Raw genomic sequence first — 27,331 nt, forward strand, 5'->3', positions numbered from 1 at the left:
CACGTATGTGACCTCTCTCACCAATTAAGTATTAAATAGGCGAGAGACCACCCTGCAGCACCGCACCGCAAGGGCTTTAGCAGAAAGAACAGGGACAGTAATAAAGCTGACAGTTTAGAGAAGAAAAGTTACAGCAGCGCTAGCACAGTCACATACAATGCAGAGAAATAACAATTCCTGCACTAACAGCGCTGATCACTCAACTACACAGACACAGGGCCTGGTAGGACACAGCGCTGCATACACAGACCTGAGCCACAGCGGAGGAGAGGTATGCGGGGGGACCCAGACCACGATGCTTCCTTCCAGACTTCCAGCAGCGTTCACCATGCGTTGCAGAGAAGATGGCCGCCGAGGAGCAGAGAGAAGCTGGCCTGGGGGAGGAGCGCTGACACAGGACCAGTCAGCACAGTGCAGAGAGGGCTGTGTGCAGCGGGGGAGGCGCCGGCTGTGAGACAGGGAAGGCGCGCTCCCCTGGCATGCATTTAACCCCTGGGACGCCGCAGCGCTACCGCTCTGCTGCGGTCCGCTGTCCCAGGGGGTAGTGGAAGCGCAGGTTGGTCGCCTGGCTCCACGCTGCAGCCAGTCCCCAGGGAGCCCCCTGCCTGGGGACTTAGGACCATGTGATCAGCGGGGACCCACCGCGGGACCCCGCTGCTTACCTCTGTCCCCCTTGAATCCGGCCATGGTCCGGAGCATCTGGGGTCACCGCTAGCTGTGACCCCAGACGCCCACCAGCATCCCCGGATCAGTACCGGCGTTCTGGTACTGGCGGGGTGTAGGGAAGACAGCATGGACGTCAGGACTGACTGTCCATGCTGTTCATCCAGATGTGCAGCCACAGCTGCATGAAGAAAAAGCTTCAGGGGCTCTTCTAGCCCCCACTCCAACAGGTGCACCCGACTCCGGCCGGGCACCAAACTAAACTGAGGTGCCTTGGCCCGGGGGCGGGGTATAGGAGGGGGACCTAGTGCATCCTGGGAGGCTGAAAGCTTAACTCTTTGGTGCCCTGCGACTGACGTCACACCTATACCCCAAGGTATCCTGTGGATACCCTATGGACCCTGAAGTAGAAATCAGTGGATTCACTGCTGACCAATGGGTGGCTGGGCCTCAAATTACTATTACACACCTACAGTATATACACATGGTGCTGCCCACAGGATCACGGAGCAGTGACAAATAGAAATACACACGATGGCGTCCGCAGTCCAACGCACACGGAAATTAAGTGGTTTCTTTAGATAAAAAAAGTGATCAAGGACCAAATCTTTTAGGAACATCCTCAACTACGGAAAGAAATCAGTGAAGGCCATGGGGTAAATGTAATAGCGTGGGGCGATGCAGGCATCGGCGGGTTGGTCCGATGGTTTAGTCCCTTTGGGCAGACCTGCTGGAAACTCGCCAATGCCTGCATCGAGCAGGCCATTATATTTACCACATAGCTGGTTTCCACGGTTACAGAGGTCATACACCGTTCTTTACAGTCTAATCATATCAGCAGTGTTTTATACAGTTATCAACAGGCATTTTCAAGAAGATGCCCCCATATGAAGTTACAATACCCAACATAATTATGTTAGATAAGCAAAACTGTTTTTCACAGTTCACATTGGCATGACAGACAGAGTAAATTTAGTTTAGTGGTTTCTGTATATTAAAATAAATATACATGGTACTATGAACGGTTCTGAGCGAAATAAATGGTGTCCAAAAGTTTTATAAATAGAAAAAAAAAAAAGCAACAAAAATAAAATGTTTACTCAACTGCATTAAAGAAAATAATATTTACACAGTTTTTTCCCAAGTGTCGAATTAAGCAGTGTTAAATTCTGTTGCGAGAGTCAATAGAAGGGTGGAAGGGTTACCCATAGGTGCTTACAGTTGCATCCCACTGATAAATGTCCCGAACAGGCCCAGCATCCCGAGGAACTCTTCACGTGTCAGGTTTTTCACCACATACTCTTCACACACATTGGAGACAGCATATAAGCAGGCCCCCAGGATAACCAGAGCATCACCAATCAGCATGTCACTGGCTGCAAAGAGGACAGAATAGGGACGTTTATTATTAAAAAAATGATATATATATATTTTTTTTATTATTTATTTTTTTATTTGAATAAACTAAACAAAAAAAATATATAGGGCATATGTAACAGTTGCTGCAGGATTAGCATATACTAGCACCAAGTCTAAATTGTAAGACGAGCTCAGGGAGGGCAGAAAGCACCATTGGGCTGGGGGGGGGGGGGTTTCAAGTGTAAGCCAGCCTCTCCCAGGCAACTCGCGGCCACCAACATTGCGGATTTTCCTTTGGAGCCCATAAAGCAGAACAGAAGTATCTGATCGGCAATGTTACTTTACCATACAGACGTGTCCTAACTCATCTGTTCTGCAGTTGCGTCAAACAGCCCTTCGTAGCGCAACTGGTCGCGTGAGCCTCAGCTAGCGCTGTGTGTCTTTGTGCTGAAAATGTGTAAGCCGTAATGTGCCAGGAGGCTGTGCTGATTAATTTGATATGTGACACTTGTTATTATTATCGTTTATTTATATGGCGCCACAAGTGTTCCGCAGCGCCTTACAAAGTACATAAACAAATAGATTGATTTACAGTGACTTACAGTACAGCACAATACATTACAGGACATGGATAATATACATTGCTACATTCACGACCATAACACCCACATAAGGAACAATGCAAAGCAACCAAGTGTTAGGTGCCCTGGTAGAGAGTAAGAAGTAGATTAAGGTAGAGTAAGGAGAAGCACAAGAGGGTAGAGGGCCCTGCTCATAGGAGCTTACATTCTAAAGGGGAGAGACAGGGAAACAGGGAAACAGGGGTGACACAGATGGGATAGATAGGGAGGAAGTAGTATGTAGCGGCAAGTTAAGATGAGAGCTGGAAGGCTTTGATGAAATAGTGGGTCTTGAGAGCCCGTTTGAAGGATTGAAGAGAGGTGGAGAGTCTGATGGGAAAGCGGGAGAGAGTTCCAAAGGTGGGGAGCAGCGCGGGCAAAATCTTGGAGGCGGGAGTGGGAGGAAGTAATCAATTGGCATGAGAGGCAGCATGCATTAGTTGAACGAAGAGAGCGGAGAGGAGAGTGAAGGGAGATGAGATCAGAGATGTATATGGGAGAAGATTGGCTGAGGGCTTTGTAAGTGAGTGTGAGAACCTTAAATTGGGTTCTAAAAGGGAAGGGGAGCCAGTGGAGTGCTTGTAGGAGAGGGGATGCAGATGCAGAGCGTTTTGAGAGGAAGATGAGCAGAGCAGCAGCATTGAGGACAGACTGGAGAGGGGAGAGAAGGGATTTGGGGAGGCCAGCTAGGAGAAGGTACAATCTGGAGATGACCAATGAGTGTATGAGGGTTTTAGTGGCATCCTGGCTGAGAAAGGGTCTAATCTTGTAAATATTTTTAAGATGAAAACGACAGGACTGTGAGAGGTTCTGGATATGTGGTTTGAAGGAGAAGGAGGAGTCCAGGATAACTCCAAGACAGCGCACTTTGGGGCTAGAGGAGATAGTTGTGCCATCAATTGATAAAGAAATGGTGGGAAGTGTGGTTATGTAGGGGGGAGGGAAGATATGTCTAAGACTGAGCTAATCAAGTTTAAGAAATCGCTGGGACATCCAGGAAGAAATGGCAGAGAGACAGTTGGAGACACGAGTGAGGAGAGAGGTAGAGAGGTCGGGGGAGGAAAGGTAGATCTGAGTATCATCAGTATAGAGATGATATTGGAGGTCAAAAGAGCTGATGAGTTCACCTAGTGAGGATGTATAGAGTGAGAAAAGGAGAGGTCCAAGAACAGAACCTTGGGGAACACCCACTGCAAGAGGCTGTGGGGGAGAAGAGGAGTCATGAGAGGGCACAGAGAAGGATCGGTCAGAGAGGTAGGAGGATAGCCAGGAGAGGGCAGTATCACGCAGACCAAGGGAGTGAAGGATTTGCAGAAGGAGAGGGTGGTCCACAGTGCCGAAAGCAGAAGAAAGGTCAAGGAGAATGAGCAGGGAGTAGTGGCCCTTGGATTTAGCAGCAAGGAAGTCATTGCTGACTTTTGTGAGGGCAGTTTCAGTGGAGTGGAGAGAACGGAAGCCAGACTGAAAAGGGTCAAGGAGGGAGTGGGAGGAAAGAAAGATGGTAAGGCGCTTGTAAACAACACGCTCAAGAAGCTTGGAGGCATAAGGGAGGAGAGAGATGGGACGGTAGTTAGAGAGAGTGTTAGAATCAAGGGTTGTTTTTTTTAGTATGGGGGAGACAAGGGCATGTTTGAATGCAGACGGGACAGTGCCTGATGATAGGGAGAGATTAAGGAGGTGGGCAAGATGGGAGCAGGCAGAAGGAGAGAGGTAGCGGAGGAAACGTGAAGAGATAGGGTCAAGGGGGGAGGCGGAAGGGGAGGAGGGAGGACTGGATGAGGGACATGACTTCCTCTCCAGATACAGGGGAGAAGAAAGTTAGAGTCGGTAAAATTGAAGGAGAGGGGTGATATGGGAAGAGAGGAGGTGGATAGCAGGGGGACTGGTGGGATATGATGTCATGACGTATGGAGTAAATTTTAGATGTAAAGTAGGTAGCAAAGTCAAGGGCAGAGAGCGAGGAGGGGAGGCGAGGAGGAGGTGGGCGGAGGAGGGAGTTGAAGGTGGTGAAGAGACGCCAGGGATTTGAGGACTGAGAGGAGATGAGGTTCTTGAAATATGACTGTTTAGAGAGGGAATCAACTTTAGAGCGTGATCTTCTCTACTGTCGCTCGGCGGTTCGTGAATACTTTTGCAGGTATCTGGTGCATTTGGAATGCCAGGGTGTATTTTCATATCACATGCGAACGCATTTTTATACATATGCATATTTATATATATTTGCACAAATACACATTCACTTATAAAATGGTTCCTACACACAGTCTGCATACCAGGCATGCTACTGCTGTGCACACACACACGACTGCATACCAGGCATGCTACTGCTGTGCACACACACACACACACGACTGCACACCAGGCATGCTACTGCTGTGCGCGCACACACACGACTGCATACCAGGCATGCTACTGCTGTGCGCACACACACACACAACTGCATACCAGACATGCTACTGCTGGGCGCGCACACACACACACAGTCTGCATACCAGGCATGCTACTGCTGGGCGCGCACACACGCACACACACACACACACACACACACACAATGACTGCATACCAGGTCATGCTACAGCTGGACGCGCGTGCTCACACACACATACATACATACATACATACATACATACATACAATGACTATATACCAGGTGTTAAAGTCAAATAATCGGATGAAGTAGTTTGCAATTATCTTTCGATACGATCATCTTTGTGTGAAAATATGCGACTGGCACGCTACGGCGTGCTAGCGTGTATTTTCATATCACATGCGAACGCATTTTTATACATATGCATATTTATATATATTTGCACAAATACACATTCACTTATAAAATGGTTCCTACACACTGTCTTTCATAACCAGAGTTATTTATAGTTATTAATAATAATGTAAGATATGCCTTTTAGAGATCTAAGGATCAGGATACAGTGAACATGTCATGTTTGGTATCATACTAAATCCCTGTTTATTTGCAGACATCCGTTTCTATCAGCAAAGAGATCGCATCATGCGTATGCAAGTTATGGATGATAGGGAATTAAAGATCAGAATGCATGGTGGGCACCCTTTGAATTGACCAACGTCCTGCATTGCACCAGACTGATTTGAAGCCGGAACCAATGAGAACGTGCCAAATAGTCTCCTTTGTCCTCTGTGTAACCAGAACTGTATATATTATTGAACTCTGGACTAGCAAGGAGTCTCCTTTATGTGACCACAGCTTTCAGGAATGAATGGCTGTTTGCTGGATCCAGAGCCCATGCGTATGTATAGATTGTACTTATTGTATACTTTGCACTTATTGTATACTTTGTACTTAATGCATATAATGTTTAACCTGCTATCTTTTATTATTAAATCACTTTGTGCTTTGTAACCACAAGATAAGATTGGAAAGCAATTAACTTTATAGCGGCTAGACGGCATTAATACAGGCATGCTACTGCTGGGCGCGCACACGAGTATACAATGACTGCATACCAGGCATGCTACTGCTGGGCGCGCACACAATGACTGCATACCAGGCATGCTACTGCTGGGCACATACACACACAATGACTGCATACCAGGTATGCTACTGCTGGGTGCGCACACACACAGACTGCATACCAGGTATGCTACTGCTGGGCGCGCACACACACACTGACTGCATACCAGGTATGCTTCTGCTGGGCACACACACAATGACTGCATACCAGGCATGCTACTGCTGGGCACATATACACACACACAATGACTGTATACCAGGTATACTACACTGCTGGGTGCGCACACACACACTGACTGCAAACCAGGTATGCTACTGCTGGGTGTGCGCACACACACACACACACACACACACAATGACTGCATACCAGGTATGCTACTGCTGGGCGCACACACACACACACAATGACTGCATACCAGGCATGCTACTTTTAAGTTAAAGACTGAACCGTATGTTGTAACAAATAGGGATACTCTAATGCAGTTAGGCAATAATGAGATATATGGACATTTTTAAAACTCGTAACTGGGCCTGGAAATCAGTTCGCAACGGAACACATGGCGATTTAGCACTGCAATTAGATGGCACTAGAAAGGGGACATGCGCAGTTTGGTGGTCTCTCTCCTGCTATAAAGCATACACGCATTTCTCCATTTGCTGAGGTGTTATTGCCCTTTATAAAGAATGGTATAAAATCTAGGCTTTCCGAAATCATATACTTCTTTTTGGGAGTACGTAATTAACGGAGCTTCATTCACCCATTTACAGATGTGCCCTGACTCACCCAGAGTTTTTGTGCCATGCTTGACGCTCCCCCACGGTAGTTTTTCCTAAATTGTGCATATTATACGCATAGTAGCCGCATACAAGGTTGCTCACCCTGTACCAGGGGCACTAGATTAGCACTTTTGCTGCAAAAGACTTGGTATAAAGTCGTAGATTAATCATAACGATCCGTGAAATAAGGCATGTCGCGGTCACTCGTAATTGGAACTCTGGGGCTGATTTAGAGTTGTGAGCAAACCCAATGGTCTAAATAATTCTAAAGAAATGGATTTCATACTTTTCAGTGGTATCAAGTGCAATTTGGGAAAGAAAATTTAAGGCTATCCAGATGAGAGAAAGACGGCCCTATGGAAGACATAAATTCCAGATAAGAGCATTAGGAGTCCAACCTTTGTTTTCTTCTCTTCCGGACAAAACATCCGCACCAACCATGGTACCAACACCCAACAGACAGACCACGACTGCAATGTAATGTATCAGTCTGTATCTCGCGCGAAGAATAAACCAAGATAGAGCCATCAGGACAGGAATCCCAACACAGTCTAGGAGCTAAGAGGCCAAAAAAAGAAGGAAGAATCAAAATTAGAATACTATTGACCTGAAGCAGAAGAGAGTAATCATTAAGCCCTCGTCACTTAGACTACTTCCTATGTTTGTGTAAAACGTAACCAGGAACTTATCTTTGGAGGGTATTTATTTTATTTACATATGTGCAAAGCCACTAACATACTGGGTCTAGACAGAAGGGTCTTCGTTTGTGCTTTTGCCATCCCCACCTATATAGTTTCACCTTCCCCTGACATATATTGTAGTGAAATTATTTAAATTAATTTGGTCATTTTAAATTACTACAGTTAGCATTATGAAGGAAGAGGACGCAGACAAGTTACAAAGCAAGGGCCGGGATGTGGGGGAAAAAAAGGAGTACAATTTTGGAGATTACCGTATATACTCGAGTATAAGCCGAGTTTTTCAGCACAAAAAATGTGTTGAAAAAGTACCCCCTCGGCTTATACTCGAGTCAAGTGTAGCGCTTACCGGACTGAGTTCGGTCAGCGCTACACACTGCCAAACACACAGCCGCTGGAGCCGGCAGCTGCGTGTTTGGTGTAATCAGCAGCCGCTGAGAGTCTGTCAGACTCTCAGCGGCTGCTGCTGCTCCCACTGCGGGAGCCATCTTCCGGCTCCCGCAGTGGGTGATGGGAGACACGTCGTCATGACGACGTCTCTCCCATGCAAAGCGGCCGGAGGAGCGGACAGCGGCGGGACCAGGAGCGGGAGTTTAAGGTAAGTGTTTATTTTTTTTTTATTCTTTTCACGTCTCTCTCTACTAGGGGGGGGGGACTACAGGGGGCACTACCAGGGGGCGATGACTACAGGGGGCATTATCAGGGGGCACTACCAGGGGGCAATTACTACAGGGGGCACTACCAAGGGGCATTATCAGGGGGCGATTACTACAGGGGGCACTACCAAGGGGCACTACCAAGGGGCATTATCAGGGGGCGATTACTACAGGGGGCACTAGAAGGGGGGATTACCACTGGGGGAACTACAAGGGGGGGATTACTACAGGGGGCACTACCAGGGGGGGATTACTACAGGGGGGGACTAAAAGGGGGGATTACTACAGGGGGCACTAAAAGGGGGGATTACCACTGGGGGAACTACCAGGGGAGGATTACTACAGGGGGCACTACCAGTGGGGGATTACTACTGGAGGCACTGAAAGGGGGGATTACCACTGGGGGCACTACCAGGAGGGATTACTACTGGGGGCACAACCAGGGGGAATTACTACTGGGGGCACTACCAGGGGGAATTACTACTGGGGGCACTACCAGGAGGGATTAGTACTGGGGGCACAACCAGGGGGAATTACTACTGGGGGCACTACCAGCTGCTGCCATTTCCCACACTAGGCTTATACTCGAGTCAGTAAGTTTTCCCAGTTTTTTTGGGTAAAAGTAGGTACCTCAGCTTATATTCGGGTCGACTTATACTCGAGTATATACGGTAGTTAGCACATGCTCTTACCTGGACGCTGGTAATGGTAGTAAACTGGTAGGCTTTAACTATAGAATAGTTTGCTTCAACATCGACAATTGCTAGAAGTATATATTTCCACCACTTATGTCTCACTATGTGCAGAAGTCCATTCTGTCCTGTTTAAAAAAAAACAAAAAAACAATAGGAACGTTCAGTATAAAATTGTTATTTCTTTATTGGAATAGATCAGAGAACTCAGCACGTCAGGGTAAAGTTTGTGCACTTGGGGCCTTGAAGAGGTTATACTGTGCTGCAGAGGTTTGCTATGCAGGGAGACACGATAATTCCAAGCTCATCTGGAGGTTCACAATAAACTTCACAGCCGATTTGCAAAACAATGTGCGGCTAACCAGGGTGTGACACCAAGAGAATTAGGGGCATATTTATCAATTATCAGGTTTTAGACCCGACAAGTGTCATTTGTTTAATCGCTGCTATTCGCGGCAATAAGAAATTAATTACCGTCCAAATGTATCAATATAAAACCACAGGGACAGAGCTTCTGAAAGGAGTCCATCCTTGCCATGTGTTTGGAATAAAGTGACTGCATCAGCTGTCTCTTCATTCCTCTATCTCAGTGGTTCTCAAACTCGGTCCTCAGGACCCCACACAGTTCACGTTTTCCAGGTCACCCAGCAGGTGCACAGGTGTACTCATTACTCACTGACACATTATAAAAGATCCACAGGTGGAGCTAATTATTTCACTTGTGATTCTGTGAGGAGACCTGGAAAACATGCACTGTTTGGGGGTCCTGAGGACCAAGTTTGAGAACCTGTGCTCTATCGGGATGGATGCGCAGTCTACTGACCAAGCATGTGCGGCACCCATTGCGGAGGAGGGTTCCAGAACATGGTAAATTTGACAGTGTTGCAGAACCTATGGGAACTGTGGCTGCTGTTGGAAACTAAGTGGCCGCAGCAGATATGGAGATACCTGCTGCAGTACCACCAATGTACATTTGGGGGATACTTAATATTTGGGTATCCCCATAAACAAGGATCCCGCAAATATTAATTGATAACCCCCTAAAAGTTGCACTAACATTGGGGATCAATGTAGATGCCCCAGAATAGCCCTATATAAAGCTATTATTTGGGGGTACTTAAATTGTGTAAATTGCTTCTAATTCGCGCGCTTTACACATGTGGTGAAGAATAGTTTTAAGCAGTTTTTTATGGTGAAAATAAGTAGTCCTGTCAAATTTGGGGTACAGGTACTTGAAAATGGGTGCAAGCATGGTTTAAAGTCGCTAAAGTGAAGTTTAAAAAACGCACCTGGAGCAAGCACCTGCAATCATAAAAACACCTCACCCCCTACCTGCAAATCCCCCAAAAGTCTATTTTGTTTTTTTTGGAAGTTTGTACCCCTACTTTGCACTTTTTCCACACCCATATTCTAAGTCTTTTTTTGGGTTGTTCCTCATTTTTTTTTTACACTTTTTTTGACGCAGTTATCCTTTGGGAGGCTGAGCCAAGGGTGCTGTGTGGTTTCCCCACCTTTGCACCCCTAAATAGCGATTTTGCACTTTTTTCCGACACCTAGTCATAGGCAAATCTTTTCCGCCTATTACATTGCGTTTTCGCGTACACAAAAAAGTGAATGCAAATGAATGAGATAAAAGTTTCCACCTGGCAAAAAGTCGCAATCGGCGATACTTTTTCGCGGATTCTGACTTTTCGCTCCAAATTGAATACGGCCCTACATCCCGTGCGTGGAATCTTTGCCTGACCTTCTCTATCTGGATTTCAGTCAGATCATGCTCAGAGTTATTTCTGGGAACTCGCATAAACTGCGATACTGGGAGGTTATTCTTTAAAGCATCTGGGTGATGGCTCATCGCTAGTAATGTCGTATTCCTGTCTGTGGGCTTTCTGTAGAGGGTATATGCTAGCCTCCCCTCCTTCTTGAAGACCAAGACATCCAGGAAATTCATCTGCTTCGCGTCTATTGAGGAGGTGAAGCGTCCTGGACTATCCATTCTGTTCAGGAACTCTATCATTTCAAGAAAAGACTCAATGTTGCCACGCCATATTAAAAAAATAAATCTATAAAACATCGATAATAGAGAATACTCTTCTTGAAACCAGACAAAATATGGTGTTGCTCATATTGGTCCATGTATAAATTTGCATAAGCCGGGGCCATGCTTGAGCCCATGGTTGTTCCAGATCTTTGCATATAGAAATCCTCACCGTACATAAAATGTTTACATTCCAGTACCGTTCGCAAAAGTGCCAACAAAAACTCAATTAGCGGCCCTGAATAGGGATTCCTTAAAAAATATTGGCGGACTGCCTCTACACCACCATCATGTGGGATGATGGTGTAGAGTGAGCTCACGTTCATAGTGGCCAAAAAACAATGATCAGGGACGCCATGCAAATTACCAATGCCCTCAAGGAAGTGACCCGTATCTCTCGCTAGTTTGGATTAATCACATTGTTGTAGGTTCCCTGATAGCCGCGGTTCAGCGATAGCGGCATCACATTCTTTGGGGGATATTTAGTGTTTTTAGCCGTGCCTCACACCGCAGGTGTCTCTTCCAGTTGTGGAGCTACAGGTTTAATGATAGTGCATTTTTTTTTTTTTTCGGAATAAACTGTGGGTTAAAGAATAGTCGACAAATAATTTAAATACCAATGAATTACAACAGTAAAGGTGGTTAATTCAACACACAAGTGGTGAAAAATACTATTTCTAAGCGCCCTCTAAGGTTATTGTGTATAAATTATTTATTGTGGGGTTCACCTAACAGAGGACCCTCTTGGGGGAGCAGCTTTAATTGCAGCAAGATAGGGGTATTTTGATCAAATATATATAATAGTGGGGGTACTATATGGGCAGTGTCCTAGCTTGTGGGGGCCGCAGGGAGCACAGCATATCAAAGTTGCAGGTGAGAACGAGAGCTTTGTTTTGTACTAACACCTTTGTGGTACATTGCAAGTTTCTATAAAATCTGTGCATTTTAATAAAAAGCATTTATTGCAAGATAGGAGAGACATATCTGTTTTGCTGATCACGAAAGAGGGGTTACTAGGAAACGGCTTGTCTTCAAGTGCCTTGTTATTTTGCACTGTGCCCTAACGTTTATAACACTGCTTACACTATCAGGGTGTGTTCAGCGCTCCTTGGCTTGATTAATAACAGAATAAATATCCACTTCTATACCAGCAGTGGTTAATAACCCTGTACTGTTGCTGTGGACTGCCACGTGTTGCTGGAAATTCCGATGACATCATCACTGGGAGCAGTTTGTATGAGCGCAGCTCTAGTCCCTGAACTAACACAGAGTACATGCTGTTGCCGTAAACCAGGGGATCCCAACCTCGGTCCTCAAGGCACACTAACAGTCCATGTTTTAAGGATAGCCATACTTGAGTACAGGTGACTTAATTAGTGCCTCAGTTATTTTGATTTAAACATCTGTGCTCAAGCCTGGATAGCACTTAAACCTGGAGTGTTAGTGTGCCTTGAGGACAGAGGTTGGGAAACACAGCCGTAAACTCCAAATGTGAGAAAACAAAAACAGTCCCTAGCTGAATCAGTGGGAGCACATAACTGGTATACTGTGCATCGGGGTACATTGTAGGCATCAACATGCAATTGACCAGATTTAAAACGCAGGGCATTGTAGCGTATAGTGTGCTATGAAAATTGTGCCCACAGCATTGATTTCAGCAACAAAACAGGCTGATTATACACTTAACGGTATAAACAGAGCAGTATAGAGCTCCTGCTAGGCTGTTTTAGTGGGGCGCTGAGATGGCTGGAAGGTGGCAGCACCCCACTAAGACAGCCTGTGAGTGCCGTCTCCACCCGAGGGTCGCAGTGTCCTGCGGGCGTGAATATGTGCGGTGACCCGGTCACCGCCGGTGAATAGACGCTGGGAACATGCGCCCAGCATCTATTCTACCTGTCAGCAGCACTAGGGGGCTGCCCGACGTGTCCGTAAGTGCCAGGCACACCCCCAAGAGTGACGAAAAGTGGACGCGCCTTATAGACACGCCCCCTTTTCAATGACCGAGCCCCATTTTCGGGCACGCACGGAAGTGCCCTCTCTAGCTCCGGCGCCCTGCCTGTTGCCGGAGCTAGAGTGAACACTAGCAGTATGTGTGGCCCAATTATCCTGATTCACATTTCAGATATTATTTATATATTAGCAGTTATTTGTATGGCGCACACATTCAGCAGCACTCTATATTGAACATATAGACATGTACTGTACATGCACACATAGACACTACAGTTAATTATGTGTTAGAAGTCATTTAACCTACTGGTAGTTTTTAGATTGTGTGAGGAAACTGGAGTACCACTGAGAACATACAAACTCTACACAGATAGGAGGGAATCAAACCCAGGACCTCAGTGCTGTGAGGCAGCAAGCAAATCACTGCACCACTGTGCTTCCGATAAGTGCATCAGACAGCTCACTAAAGGATGACTTTCCCCCACGCACATCTGCCTGTGTTGTGCAATTGATGTACAGTATAACACCTGCTAGCGCAAACACACCACTTATTTTGCACACAAAATTGCTAAGAAATAGCCACAGCTTCTTATACACACAGACATTTCTCTCGATCGAACAGAAGGCAATAAAAAAAAATAAAAAAAAATTACTTGCCACATACCCGATCTGAACGCCAACCAGACCGTGTAGACCAGAAACAGCATGCAGTAGTTGATAAAGCTCTGTAGCATTGGAGTATCCACATTATACTTCTCAGCGAGGTACTGGCTTGTCACCGCGGTCCCACAAATGAAGAGAGACAGCACCTGGCCCATAAGGAGAGTCTTTAAAACGTTCCTGCAGATAAAGAGACAATAAGTTAATGAGCAGAGGTTTTCACAGCAACGATTCTAGAATAGGATCAAGCTTACTTACTAATTTTGCATATATAGGTGCAAAAAATGTTGAGAACATGGGATGTTGCCTGTCAAATCCTTTTGCTCCGAGTCCATGGGGGACATTGGAACCCTGGGTATAGGTGGAGCTGGAGGAGTATGGGTACCAAATATTTAACGTTTGAAGCTAACACAGGCACCTACCCCATACCCACCCATTGCCTATAGCAACCAGTTAAGGTGAACAAGCCAAAGGACAGGGAATAGGAGAAACCAAAACCTGGCACGTGGAACAGTTAAATACTACACTTGTAGGAAAACCTCAGCTAGGCAGGGTCTAAAGGGCAGCGTCTCCCATGGACTCAAAGAAAATGATTTCATAGCTAAGAACCAAAAATCCTATTTTCTCTATACTCCATGAGAGACAATGGAGACCAGGGGATGTCCCAAAGCTGTGCCCCTATGGGAGGGAACTCTCCTGTGCTGTTCTTAGAACCCTACGCCCAAGACCAGCATGGCTAGCTAGGCAAAAGTTTCAAATCTGTAGAACGTGATGAATATATGCACGGAGGACCACGTAGTAGCTTGGGATAGCTGCTCCGCCAATGAACTGCAGCAAGGAGGCCCAGGAAGTCCCCATCAACCTGGTGGAATGGGGCCAAAAGCAAAGAGCGGGACCAGAAGATCAGCTAGAGCGTAAGCCTTCTGAATGAGCCAGTGTCCACCATGGAGGATAGAGAAATAAGAGCTAGAAATCAGTCTTGAAGGGGTCGGGATTGGCGTTTTTTTTATGCATAGAGAGGATAGAGCTCCAGGATTATGTAACATATTTACAGTCTACAGACGAGTTTATAATATTACAGAAAACTAAAGGCTATCATATTACATACATGTTCACATCACTCTGGGGATTAATATTGCAGAACACAACCAGATAAGTCTGTCATGCTAATCAGACATTGGGTGGGTGGGGCGGGGCGAGTCAATTGTTGAGAGGGAGACAATTAATGAGCACCCAGTTTTGCAATTCAACTGTTCTGGGCGCCCATTACTTATCGCCTTCTTCACGAGCTATTAGATCGGGTTTAGCCGTGTAAAGCGGCTAAACCCATGTAAAGTTCTGGTTAGGGAACCCTAGCCACAGGTATCACGGACAATTTTTGCTCACACGCAGAAATGCACCTATCATGCTCAGACGAAGCAACAATTGAATTACTCCACCGGGGGACTTCAAAGAAAGATAACAAAAAAGTTCTTACCATATCTCTCATTTTTTAAGTCCATAGGGTCCAGAGGGTTGACCTTGGGGTATAGCTGAATCTGAATCCACGAGCACCACACAGTTAAAGCTTTAGTTCCCAGGATGCACTGGGTCCATCCTCCTCTATACACTGCCCCCGAGCTACCAGCACCTCAGTTGGTAAGTAACCAAGGCCGGAGGAGGAAAAATCACTGAGAAGGAAGACTGGAACACACAAGAACCATACTCACAGAAAGGGAGACGGAAAACCGGTGACCAGCCACACAGCCCATATAAAGCCAGGTGCATCAGGGCGGGCGCCCTGTGGAATTCGAAGAAAGAGATAACAAGGGTAAGTTCTTACCATATCTCTCATTTTCTTCTTCAGGGTCAATAGGGGGTCCATAGGGTTGACCTTGGGGGATGTCCCAAAGTAGTACAATTAAGGGCATGGACGCTCCTGTGCTGAAAGGAGATTTCGGTGCCCAAAGGAAGCATCCTGAGAGGCAAAAGTGTCAAAAGCATAGAACCTTAGAAAGGTCTGGATGGAAGACCACGTGGCCGCCTTACACAGCTGCACAGCCAAGGCTAGCAGCCCACGAGGGGCCCACAGACAGAGTAGAATGAGCCTTAACAGAAGCTGGAACAGGCAAACCCTCCTGTGTATAAGCCTCACAAATAACTAAACGAAGCTAACGGGCCAAAGTTTGTTTGTTGGCAGGCCAACCCCTCTTGTGAAAACCAAAGAGGACGAATAAGGAATCTGACTTCCGAATGGAACTAGTCCGGTCCACATAAACTTTGAGAGCACGGACCACATCCAAGGAAGCCTCACCAGCCGAGAGATCAGGTGACTGAAAGGCCAGCACAACAATTTCCTGATAAATGTGGAACTTAGAAACCACTTTAGGTAAAAAACCTGGACGACTGCCGAGCACCACCCTGTCCTGGTGAAATATCAGAAAGGGAGGACGACAGGAAAGCGCCCCCAATTCTGACATCCTCCTGGCCGAAGCAATCGCCAAGAGAAAAAACAGTCTTAACAGTCAACCACTTGAGTTCCACCGACTCTAGCAGTTCGAATGGAGGACACTGGAGGGGCCGAAGCACAAGCACCAAATCCCAAGGAGCCACTGGGGGAACAAAGGGAGGCTGAATCCTGAGAACATCCTGTAAAAAGGTGCAGACATCCGGTAGTGGAGCTATCCTTCGCCAGAACCACACAGATAGTGCAGACACATGAACTTTCAAAGAAGCTAGGCGTAAGCCTTAGTCCAAACCAGACTGAAGGAACGCCAAAATCCTAGAAACACGAAACACTTGAGGATCGTAGTTTCTCGCCTCACACCACTGAAAATAAGTATGCCACACTCTGTGGTAAATCCTGGCGGAAGCAGGTTTGTGCGCCTGCAGCATCGTGCTGATGACAGAGCTAGAAAAACCCAGGAACCTTTAAGATAGATGTCTCAAGAGCCACGCCGTCAAAAGACAGACGACCCAGATCCGAGTAAAGGCAGGGACCCTGAGACAACAGGTTCGGACGTTGAGGCAGAAGGAACAGAGAGACTCCGAAGATCTGAGTACCAAGGACGTCTGGGCCAAGCCGGAGCCACCAGCAGAAGCGTGCCGCTGTCCTGTTTGAATTTCCGAAGTACCCGAGGAAGTAGGGATATCGGAGGGAATAGATATGCCAACTGGAAGGTCCATCTCACCGACAAGTGTCCACCAGGCTTACGTCTGCATCTCTTGTTCTGGACCCGTACACTGGCAACTTGTGATTGTGACGGGATGCCATGAGGTCCACCCACTTATCCACGAGTAGTTGAAACACCTCTTGGAGAAGCGACCATTCCCCGGGATGCACGTCGTGACGGCTGAGGAAGTCTGCCTCAAAATTGTGGACTCCTGGAATGAACACTCCTGAGATGGCTGGAAGGTGGCACTCCGCCCAAGACAGGATGCGTGACACCTCTGTCATTGCTGCTCGACTGCGAGTGCCCCCTTGATGGTTGATGTACGCCACTGTGGTGGCATTGTCGGGCTGAACTTGCACGGCCTTTTCTTGAAGAGCGTGACCTGACAAGTGGGAGGCCCTGTACACGGCCAGAAGTTCCAGAATGTTGTTTGGGAGAATTGCTTCTTCCGCTGTCCAACGGCCCTGAAGTCAAAGTGGACCTGTCACTGCACCCCAACCCCGGAGACTGGCATCTGTTGTGAGAAGAACCCAGTCTGGGATCCAGAAGGGGCGACCCCTGGTGAGATGAGCCAAAGACAGGCGAACTTCTGGAGGGAACACCAGCATCTGAGTCCTGATCCGGTGTGGTAACCCATTCCATTTGGGTAGAATCAGCCCCTGCAGGGACTTTGAATGGAACTGGGCATACTCCACCATGTCGAACGCTGACACCATGGACCCTAGAACCCTCATTGCCTAGTGAACAGACACCTGGCAACTCTTCAAGCAACTGCGCACCCGCAGTTGTAGGTAGGAAATCTTTTCTGGAGTCAGAAAGATACTTTGCTGATGAGAATCCAGAAGGGCTCCCAAATGAACCATCCTTTGTGACGGAATCAGGGAGGACTTTTTCCAATTTATCAGCCACCCGTACAATTGCAGACAAGCGATCGTCAGGTGTAGATGTTGTAGAAGTACCTCCAGAGAGCTTGCCAGCAAAAGGAGGTCATCGAGATATGGCAGAAGCCATATACCCTGGCTCCGTAGATGGGCAGCCATGACAGCCATAATTTTGGTGAATACCCTTAGAGCCGTGGAGAGGCCAAAGGGCAGAGCCTGAAACTGTTAGTGGTGCTGTCGTATAGCAAACCGCAGATACTGCTGGTGTGAAGACGCTATAGGAACATGGAGGTAGGCGTCCTGGATGTCCAGGGAGACCATGTAATACCCAGGCTCCATAGCCAGAATGATGGAATGCAAAGTTTCCATCCTGAATTTGGGCACTCTGAGGAACTTGTTCAGCGACTTCAGATTGAGGATAGGCCAATGAGACACATTGGGTTTCTGAACCAGAAACAGAGTAGAGTAGTAACCCGTCCCGTGTTGAGAAAGAAGAACGGGAACAATGACCCCTTCTTTCAGCAAGGACTATGGCTCCCTGAATCTGCAAGGCCTTGGTCTCGTCCGAAGGTCTGTGACGAAAGGTGAGGGCGTAGCCGAGAGACCACTTCTCGTACCCAAACAACCATGGTGGTGTTGCACCAGCACTGGGCAAATTGAAGAAGTCGACCTCACACTCTGGGATCTCCCAGGGGGAGGCACGTCCCATCAAACGGAAGGTTTATCCTCCAGCTTGGAAGTAGGGCGTCTAGTGCTCCAAGCTTGCTTCTTTGGTTTAGGTGCGGCCTTGGTTGCCAACTGCCTCGGGAAGGACCGACCCTTGGACTTTCCCTGAGAACGAAAGGACCGAAAGGTAGAGGTCCTAGTCTTAGAAGGCGCAGTTGCCGATGGTAGAAAAGCTGACTTAGACTTTGCCAGGGTATCTACAATTTTGTCCAGGTCTGGGCCAAACAATATCTCCCCATTGAAGGGTAAGGCCTACAGGACCTTCTTGGAATCCGCATCCGCTCTCCAAGAACGTAACCACAAAGAACGGTGAGCAGACAGCTGTGGCTGAGACTCTGGAAGTCAGAAGACTGGCATCCAAAGCCCACTCACCAATATAGGAAGCGGTATCTCATCTGTCCCACTAAAGCTCTCTGAACCTCAGGAGCTTCCTCAGGAGAGGTATCTTCCAGCACGTTGGCCCAGCTCTCAATCACTTTAGCCACCCAGGAGATAGCCATGGATGGACAGGTCACAGCCCCTGAGAGAATAGATTGATTTCAAACAAGTCTCCACTTTCCTGTCCGTGGGGTCCTTTAAGGATGAAATGGAAGGCATAGGCAAGGTACCACTCTTGATTGAGCGAGTAACATGAGAATCCACCACAGGCGGTGTTTCCCACTTTTTGCAATGACCTGCAGAAAACTGAAAACTAGACGCCAAATGTTTCTGCGGCTGGAACCTCTTACTAGGCGACTGCCAGGCCTCCGCCATATGATCAGTCAACTGGTCAGAGAGAGGAAAAACTGATGGCTCCCGCTTGCTGCATGTAATCCCTGGTGGTCTAGTGGACGCGCGGGCTATGCCTCAGGGGAGGGGGGGCCCGCCGCCAATGCCAGTGCCTCCGGTCCGATCTTACCTGTTCCCCATCGATCCGGCAGCAGTCTAGGGATCCCACAGAGCCCGGCTAGCACAGACTCTGGAGTCCCACCATGATCCCCAGATCTGTACTGACGTTGCGGCGCCGGCAGGGTGTAGGAGCGGCAGCTTGGACGTCCGATGGACAGTCCGACGCTGATGCTCTGAAGAGTTTTAAAAATAAAACTGAAATTAAAAACTCATAAAATAAAACAAGCTTAGGGGCTGCTAATCAGCCCCCCAGCGCTAACGGTGACCCAACTCCTGCCAGGCACCAACTTAAACTGAGGTGCTTGTGGCTCAGAGGCGGGGTATAGAGGATGAATCCAGTGCATCCTGGGAGCTAAAGCTCTAACTGCGTGGTACCCGTGGATCCAGCTATACCCCCAAGGACAACCCTGTGAACCCTGAAGAAGAAAAATAGCCACCAGCTAAACAACTGAATTGCCCCCAATGGATAAAGACTGGAGCTTTACAGAAATGTTTAAATAAGGTTGGTCCCAATAGTGTGTCCTCATTGTCATTTTAGTAAGGCGCCACTAAACTCTGCAGCCCCGGAAAATGGATATAACAAATGATACATAAAACAAACTTCTAACAGGCAGGATACACATAAATCCGACCACTCCCCAATGCACACACACCACAGGAAGAGGATTCCTAGTTTTTCCAAAAAACAATGGAAAGAAAACATCCTCAACTCTACAGGTGAACCAAAGCATTGTTCTGCATGATGTGCAGTCTACATCTAGATCTGGGCATAGAAAAACCTAGTGACATTTTCCCCAGCAAATAACGAGAGCAAACAGGAGGCCGCCAAACAGGAAAACTCAGCCGGGTGCAATTACTCATGGGTCTAATGGGTGACTATGGAATCACTGCACAGTCCATGAGACACAGAACCTGTAGAGCTGGTCACACAGATGGGCAAATTAAAGGTGAACAGACGGTATTAATCCATTTCCTGGTCAACTCACCGCCTTGCACACTCATTACTATATCCTGGTTTAGGCTCTAGCTCAGTGTTGGCTAACCTTGACACTCCAGCTGTTGTGGAACTATATATCCCAGCATGCCCTGCCACAGTTTTAGCATGCCCTAATAGCAAAACTGTAGCAGTGCATGCTGGGTTATGTAGTTCCATAACAGCTGGAGTGTCAAGGTTAGCCAACACTGCTCTAGCTGATGAGATAGGGTTTTAATAATTACAAAACTATAGAGATTGGTGTGATTTGTTGCAATGTAATTGGAAACAAACAAATACAAACTGCGTGTGCATATAGATTTAAAGAAAAGACAACCACCTATTAGGGCAGCAATAATTGGCCCTCCAGCTGCTGTTGAACTACACATCCCAGCATACCCTGAAACAGTTTCAGCATGGCCAATACAGCTGGAAAGCTGCTTATTGTCCACCCCTGTATTAGAGGCACAAGCAAGGGTAGAGCTTGCTTGAAATATTTGTATATGATTAAAGAGGAAAAAAAATAAAATATCTTATCTATATACAAAACACATACATTACACACACATATACACACCACAAATGGAGACACTAAATAAAAGGATTCTGAAGCATCATAATAAGTAGAATAAATATGAAGAGGCAAACAGGATTCCAAATACAACAGATATACAACACAAATAAAATATTAGACGATAGTCTCCCATGCAAAAATAAAACAAAGGAAGAAACTTTATTCCCTTGCACCATAGCATAGATCTACCAAGGCTCTAGTATAGTTTAATAAGTGACATGATTACATTTCTGGTATTCCAGAACTGCACCTGCTGTAAGAAGATAATACAACAAGTGCAGACAAATAGATAGATGTATTTGTAATGCCATAAAGAAGAAGCAGCCAGGGGGCTAACATCCGGGAATACACGAGAACACCTTACAGGTTGTAGTACCAGGAGTTTCTCTATGAAGTCTAGCAAATATTTCACTGGGCAAGTGTGTGTGTATATATATATATATATATATATATATATATATATATATATATATATATATATATTGTATGCAGAGTAAAATGACATAGCGCTGCGCGAGACAAGTCACCTCTCTGACACTACAGCCCCTGTGACTGATGGCTGGGCGCAACCTGTACACATCACCAGCAGCATCACGGTCACTACAGACAGAGAGAAGTTACCAGGAGCAGATCTTCTTCCAGAGGCGCAGGAGCAGCTCATATCCCCGGGTGCTGGGTGCCGGAGAGGGTGGCTGACCCAGGGTGGGCTGGCTAGCCTCAGCATCCTCCATGCATGCAGCAGAGTTCGGAGCTCAGGCTCAGCAGCAGCGGTGACTGTACAGCCGGGTCCCCTGCTACTGCATACCGCTGCTTCCCAGTCCATGTGGCTCACATTACCTTGTACAGCGCACCGTGACGTCACCAGCATTGTGTGTGCTGCCCAGACATCACTCGCCGACCTCCGAGCACTACTACACCACATGGCAAGGCTGGTTCATCGAGCGCCGAACCAATGCTGCACAAACCATCCATTCATTCATGATGTGTGGGTGACCTGTAAATATGAGGCTGTTATACCGGTGACTTGAGTTCCAGTACTGGGGAGCAGCACAGGCAAAGTCATGGAGTTGGGAGTGGGAAGATATAAATATTTGGGAAGAGCAAAGACCTTGTCAATCCTTACATTGGTTGCCTGTATCTTATCGATTCCAATATAAAATACTTTTGCTAACATACAAGGCTATAAACAACACTACATCAACATACGTCTCTTCACTTATCTGAAAATGCCTCTCACGCATTACCTGTCCCCTGTTTTTGGGCTGCACCAACTCACAACAACACTTTCCTCTAGCCCCCAAACCTTCAAGCATTCCCTGAAAATTCATCTCTTCATAAAAGCTTATTAAATTCCAGAACCACTAACATAACCTCCATAAGCCATTCTACCCAATTATATCCCATCTATACAGTTAACACATAACTTTACATACAGTATGTTCTATTTATACACTCACACAACCCACCGACCCCAGGCCAACATTGCCCACCAAGAAGAATTGCAATCTGCTGGACCATTTGCAATTTGCATCTATCCTCATGTATCAAATACATGTTTCCCTTTTAAAAATTGTAAGTTTGCAAGCAGGGCATTCTCATCTCTTATTAGTCTCTCTGTTATTAACCAGTCTCGTCTTATCACTGTTTTGTTTTCAATTGTAAAGCGCAACAGAATATGGGGCTGATTCAGAGATGTGCGCTGACCCGATGGTTAGCAGCACACATCTCCGATTGTGACCCCTCTGCCCATGTGCAGTACAAGTCTGCAATCCCGCACGCAGAGCGGCAGCAGACTGTCAAGTATGAAGCATGGTCTCAAAAACACTTATTTTGTTCTGATTTTTGTACATTTTACCCAATATAGGCCCGTATTCAATTAGTTTTGCGTCCGCAGAAAAGTTTTGCCTGCCCAACTTACCGCCAACATCGCATGTTTTGGAGACGGTAACTTATCGTGCAAATCCCCGCTATTTGCCCTATTTAATTACAAGCCACGCGAAAACAGCAAGCTGCAAAGTCAGAACAGACGGAAAGTGCTGTCAGAAGTTGGGAAATCAGCCTGAACCCCCCAAAAAGATGAACTAACATTGGAGACCAATGTAGATGTGTCCAAATAGCCCTAATACATTTTTTTGGGGGTACTTAAGTTGTTTCAATAGCTTCTTATTAGCGTCTTTGCACAAGTGGTGAAGAATGGCATTAAGCAGTATTTTTTGGTGAAAATAAGTAGTCCTGTCAAATTTGGGGTACATGAAAATGGGTGCAAGCATATTTTTATGTCTGTTAAGTGAACTTTTAATAAACGTGAAAAACCACCCTCATACATGCACCTGCAATCCCAAAAATACTTGTCCCCTCCTTACAGCACCCCAAGAAGTCTTTTGCTATTTTTTATGATTGTCTCCCCTCTCTTTACTGTTTTACCCCCAAAATTCATGTACTTTTTTGGGGTGTTCTTAAGTCTTTCCCAGGGATTTTTTGTCACAGTTGTCCTTTGGGGTTCTGAGTGGTTTCCCCCCCTTTGCACCCTAAAATAAAAATTTGCACTTAATTTCTCCTATTCAGAGGCAAATCTTTTTCGCCTTATTACATTGCATTGCGAAAACCGGCTGGTATTGAATATGGAGAAAAGTTCCGACCACGCAGAAAGCCCCGATATGCGATAGTTTTCTGCGGAAAACGGTTTTTGCCTCTAATTGAATGCGTCCAATAATGTCCAGACACAAAAAAAAATAATTATAATTTATTTAAATTGTATATACATTACAACTTTTCCTTCAATGTAAATCTCTTATGTAGACCTTTGTTTATGGTTTAAGAGTTGAAAGTAAATCCGCTATACTTTATTCCAAAGAAGCATGGGAAAAAATGCTTTATATTCGAGTTGTATGCATTTGGCAGTGCAATGAAATCTACGTGCACACCTGGTGTAGTGTTAGTCATTATCTCCAGGATGCACTTGGACGTAAACTAAACTAGGTGCCAGGGTTGCCAACAAGGGGGGTGGGACTGCCGTGACTGGAGTTCCGGTCCCAGACAGAGAGGGAAGCCCACCCCTGGCTCCTACCCCCGATGCCTGGAGAGCTGCACAGTGGCGGAACTCCCAGAGGCATGGAAGCATTGTCCTCCGGGTGCCAGCTGTTAGGGGGACACACAGAGTTCCATCTATAACCGCTGCCTGCACCCTACTGATCAATGTAGTGGCACAGGTAACGGTTAAAGATGGATCTATCCTATCTATTACTGTTTGAGCCGTCCAAGTCACGCGCACCGCACCACTGACATAGGAGCCAGCCGCAGCATGAAGAGGAGCAGCCAGAAGGGGTGCTTTGCTGGGGAGACAGAAGGGGTGCTTTGCTGGGGAGACAGTAGGGGTGCTCGCTGGGGAGACAGAAGGGGTACTGGCTGGGGAGACAGATGGGGTGCTGGCTGGGGAGACAGAAGGGGCGCCGGCTGGGGAGACAGAATGTCAGGTTGCGGCCTAGAATCGGCCATTACTCACCTCAGTGATGCACTGAGGATTTATACCTGGGGTCTGGTAGGACATCCATGTGCTCGCTCCGTGATGTGGTTTCTGCGGTTACCATCATGGACGCAGACATGACAGTCTGTTCTCACCTTACTAACCCTTTACACAATGGCAGCATTGGTTGCTGTCAGCTGACAGTGTCCTCCAATGGACTCCTACCTTAGGGTATATAACCGGGCTCTGGACAACAGGAAGTTGCATGTACAATGTCGTTACTTCCAGTGTAAACTTGCTGTTGCAGCGTTCTAGGTTCCAAGCTCCGTTCCTTCTAGTGACTTGTTCCTAGTGTTTTCCACAGTGTGTGTACCCAGAATGTCTTCTGAGTACAATCTGTTAGAGTTGTCTCCTGTGCTATCTCCGCGGCTGAAGCCACAGTGTGCGTACTTAGGGCCTGATTCAGAGCTATTTGCGGACGGTCGTTCCAAAAGGGGGCCGGCTATTTAAATTGAGCGCTCGCTCTTTGCGGTTTGTTGACGCCTCTATGTATGAGCGAGCGAACGAAAAATGCTCTCGCTATTTGTAAAGAAGACGCCCCTTTTCCGTTCGCATCACACGTCATCTCCGGTATTTATTAGATTAATCAGGTACATCGAAAGGCATCTGAACTGCTCGCAGTGCTTGTGGTAGGTTTTTCTTACCGCTATCACTGCGAGCAGTTCAGGCTAAAAGACAACCAAGTGACGTGGTCGATGACGCTCCTTTACTAATTATGCACTCCCATTAAACGCCCTCTTCACCGTTTGGCACGCCTGCATTCGGATCTCCACTCCCCCGTTTCAAGCACCTTCCCCTGTTACCACCCACAAACGGTACATTCTTTCAATCAAATTAGCAGCCCCTCGCTGTTTTGCGAGCGCACAATTTCCGACTGCAATGACTGGTTTGCACATGCGCATTACGACCCATAAGCATGCGCAGTTGTGCGAACATCGCTCAGAGCGAACGAGCGGCCGCTTACGAGCGGCTCTGAATCAGGCCCTTAGTATATAATTTAAGTACCATCTCGTGATACCATTCTCCTAGGAGTGTCAGTGCTGCGTCTGAAGCCACAGTGTGCGTACTTAGTACATCATCCAAGTACCATCTTATAAATCATTATCCTGTGTCAGTGCTGCGTCTGAAACCACTAAGTGTGTACTCAATACACCACAAACCTCCAATATCATTCTCCTGTGCTTGCCCTGTGGTAGTGTTCTTCCATTTTTCCCTCTTGTGCCGGATACCTGACCAAAGGGCAGCGACCTGCTTGCTGGGTGCAGCTTGAGCCCAAATCCCACTTGAAGGGGTCACTGGTGAACACCTCCCAGTAAGTTACTCTCCGCGCCTTTGGTCAGGTCTCGCTAACATCCAGTACTGGTGGATGAGGAAGTCACTTTTCCAGGCCCCTCGCCTCCTGTTCCCTCCTCAACCTGGGTCCACGTCTTCTAATCTCGTGGCAGAGAATCACCTTAGCCACGTGACACATAAAAGGGGTGCTGGCTGAGGAGACCGAAGGGGTCCTGGCTGGGGAGACCGAAGGGGTGCTGACTGGAGAGACAGAAAGGGTGCTGTCTGGAAAGACAGCAGGGGTGCTGTCTGGAGAGACAAAAGGGAGGCTGGAGAGATAGAAGTGGTCTGGCTGGAGCTGGAGAGACACTGCATGGCTGGAGTTGCAGAAGCATGGGGTGGCTGCCTATTTGGTTAGTCCTGGGCCCCACAATTTCTGATGGCAGCCCTGCTAGGTGCAAACGATCCAGCTCTGTCACATCTCACGGATGGATAATGGTTGCTAACCCGCATTTCGGTATTGGTAAGACTAATATACAAATTCCACATAGAGGGGAAAGAAGAAGAATGTCCTGTAATGGCGCACATTAAATCAATTGATGAAACTAAAATATAACCTTTATTGGATTAATTAAAACGTTAGTGAAATATCAATAAAATGAAAGAATACAAGAAATGTGAAAAAAAGTCAGAAAATTGTGAATAAAACGAAGCTGACACTCTGGGCTACTGCTATCCTATAAGTAACAATTATGCGGCTTAATTAGTCAGCTGGACTCCCTCTCAGTGTTTGTTCACTATTTAGTATAGTGCATCATACGACAGACTTTCAAGTCGGCGTATTTTACAGGATTGGTAACCTGGATTAAGACAGTTATCTTAATGTCCAGCTGACTAATTAAGCCGCATATCCATGTCTGAGGCCGGTGCACAGGTCTATAGACAGGACGCGTGCTGAATATTCCTCTGCCACTTTTACAAATGAGAAACAATATAGAGTCATAACGAACCCTTACTATTTATTATTAGCAACAAATGTTGCAATAGGAATAGGATACACTATCCCTTCCACAAACACCGATGCAGTATGAGATACATAGGAGGGAGACAATTTCAATAAACTGACATTTAGATCCTTTACTGTCTAGAACATCCCTGATACTGCTATATATGTTAAATGATCTCATACAAATATTAAGGTGAATGTATGTTCAACAATAATGCACAAGGTGTGAGATGTAAATGTATTTATTCATATGTATGCTCTCAGTGATATGCAGTAATTTATAGCATACATACAACCAACAATAGAATCATGAAGATTCTTAACATGTGTTATAATTGTTACTGATAGGATAGCAGTAGCCCAGAGTGTCAGCTTCGTTTTATTCACAATTTTCGGACTTTTTTTTCACATTTCTTGTATTCTTTCATTTTATTGATAGTTCACTAACGTTTTAATTAATCCAATAAGGGTTATATTTTAGTTTCATCAATTAATTTAATGTGCGCCATTACAGGACATTCTTCTTCTTTCCCCTCTATGTGGAATTTGTATATTAGATTTCTCCTTTTGTCCTAGGCAGCACCCCCAACTTATGTCTATTTGACAAGATTATTTCTAATGGGGTTTATTTATAATTTTTCTTGCTAGTGCAGTGGTTACCTTCCCCTTTTTCCCTAACTTATGATATTGGTAAGACCCAGTACTGAGGCGTGGAGTCTAACATGCTGGCAATATT

At 46.5% G+C, this 27,331-nt stretch overlaps 1 protein-coding gene across 1 annotated transcript in view; it reads right to left on the reverse strand.

The window, feature by feature from the left end:
• The window catches only part of SLC35F2 (solute carrier family 35 member F2), a 40,097-nt gene extending 18,477 nt beyond the window's left edge, over positions 1 to 21,620 (reverse strand). The window contains exons 1-5 of the mRNA XM_088456646.1: positions 21,416 to 21,620; positions 13,605 to 13,780; positions 8,956 to 9,083; positions 7,308 to 7,467; positions 1,883 to 2,039 (exon numbers count right to left, since the gene is read on the reverse strand). Coding sequence (XP_088312772.1) covers positions 1,883 to 2,039; positions 7,308 to 7,467; positions 8,956 to 9,083; positions 13,605 to 13,780; positions 21,416 to 21,525 — 731 coding nt within the window. The 5' untranslated portion in view covers positions 21,526 to 21,620. The remainder of the gene's footprint in view (positions 1 to 1,882; positions 2,040 to 7,307; positions 7,468 to 8,955; positions 9,084 to 13,604; positions 13,781 to 21,415) is intronic.
• Between the last annotated feature and the right edge of the window lie 5,711 nt (positions 21,621 to 27,331).

This window comes from Taudactylus pleione, unplaced genomic scaffold, assembly GCF_031769625.1.
Source record: "Taudactylus pleione unplaced genomic scaffold, aTauple2 ptg000711l, whole genome shotgun sequence".
Taxonomy (NCBI): Eukaryota; Metazoa; Chordata; class Amphibia; order Anura; family Myobatrachidae; genus Taudactylus; species Taudactylus pleione.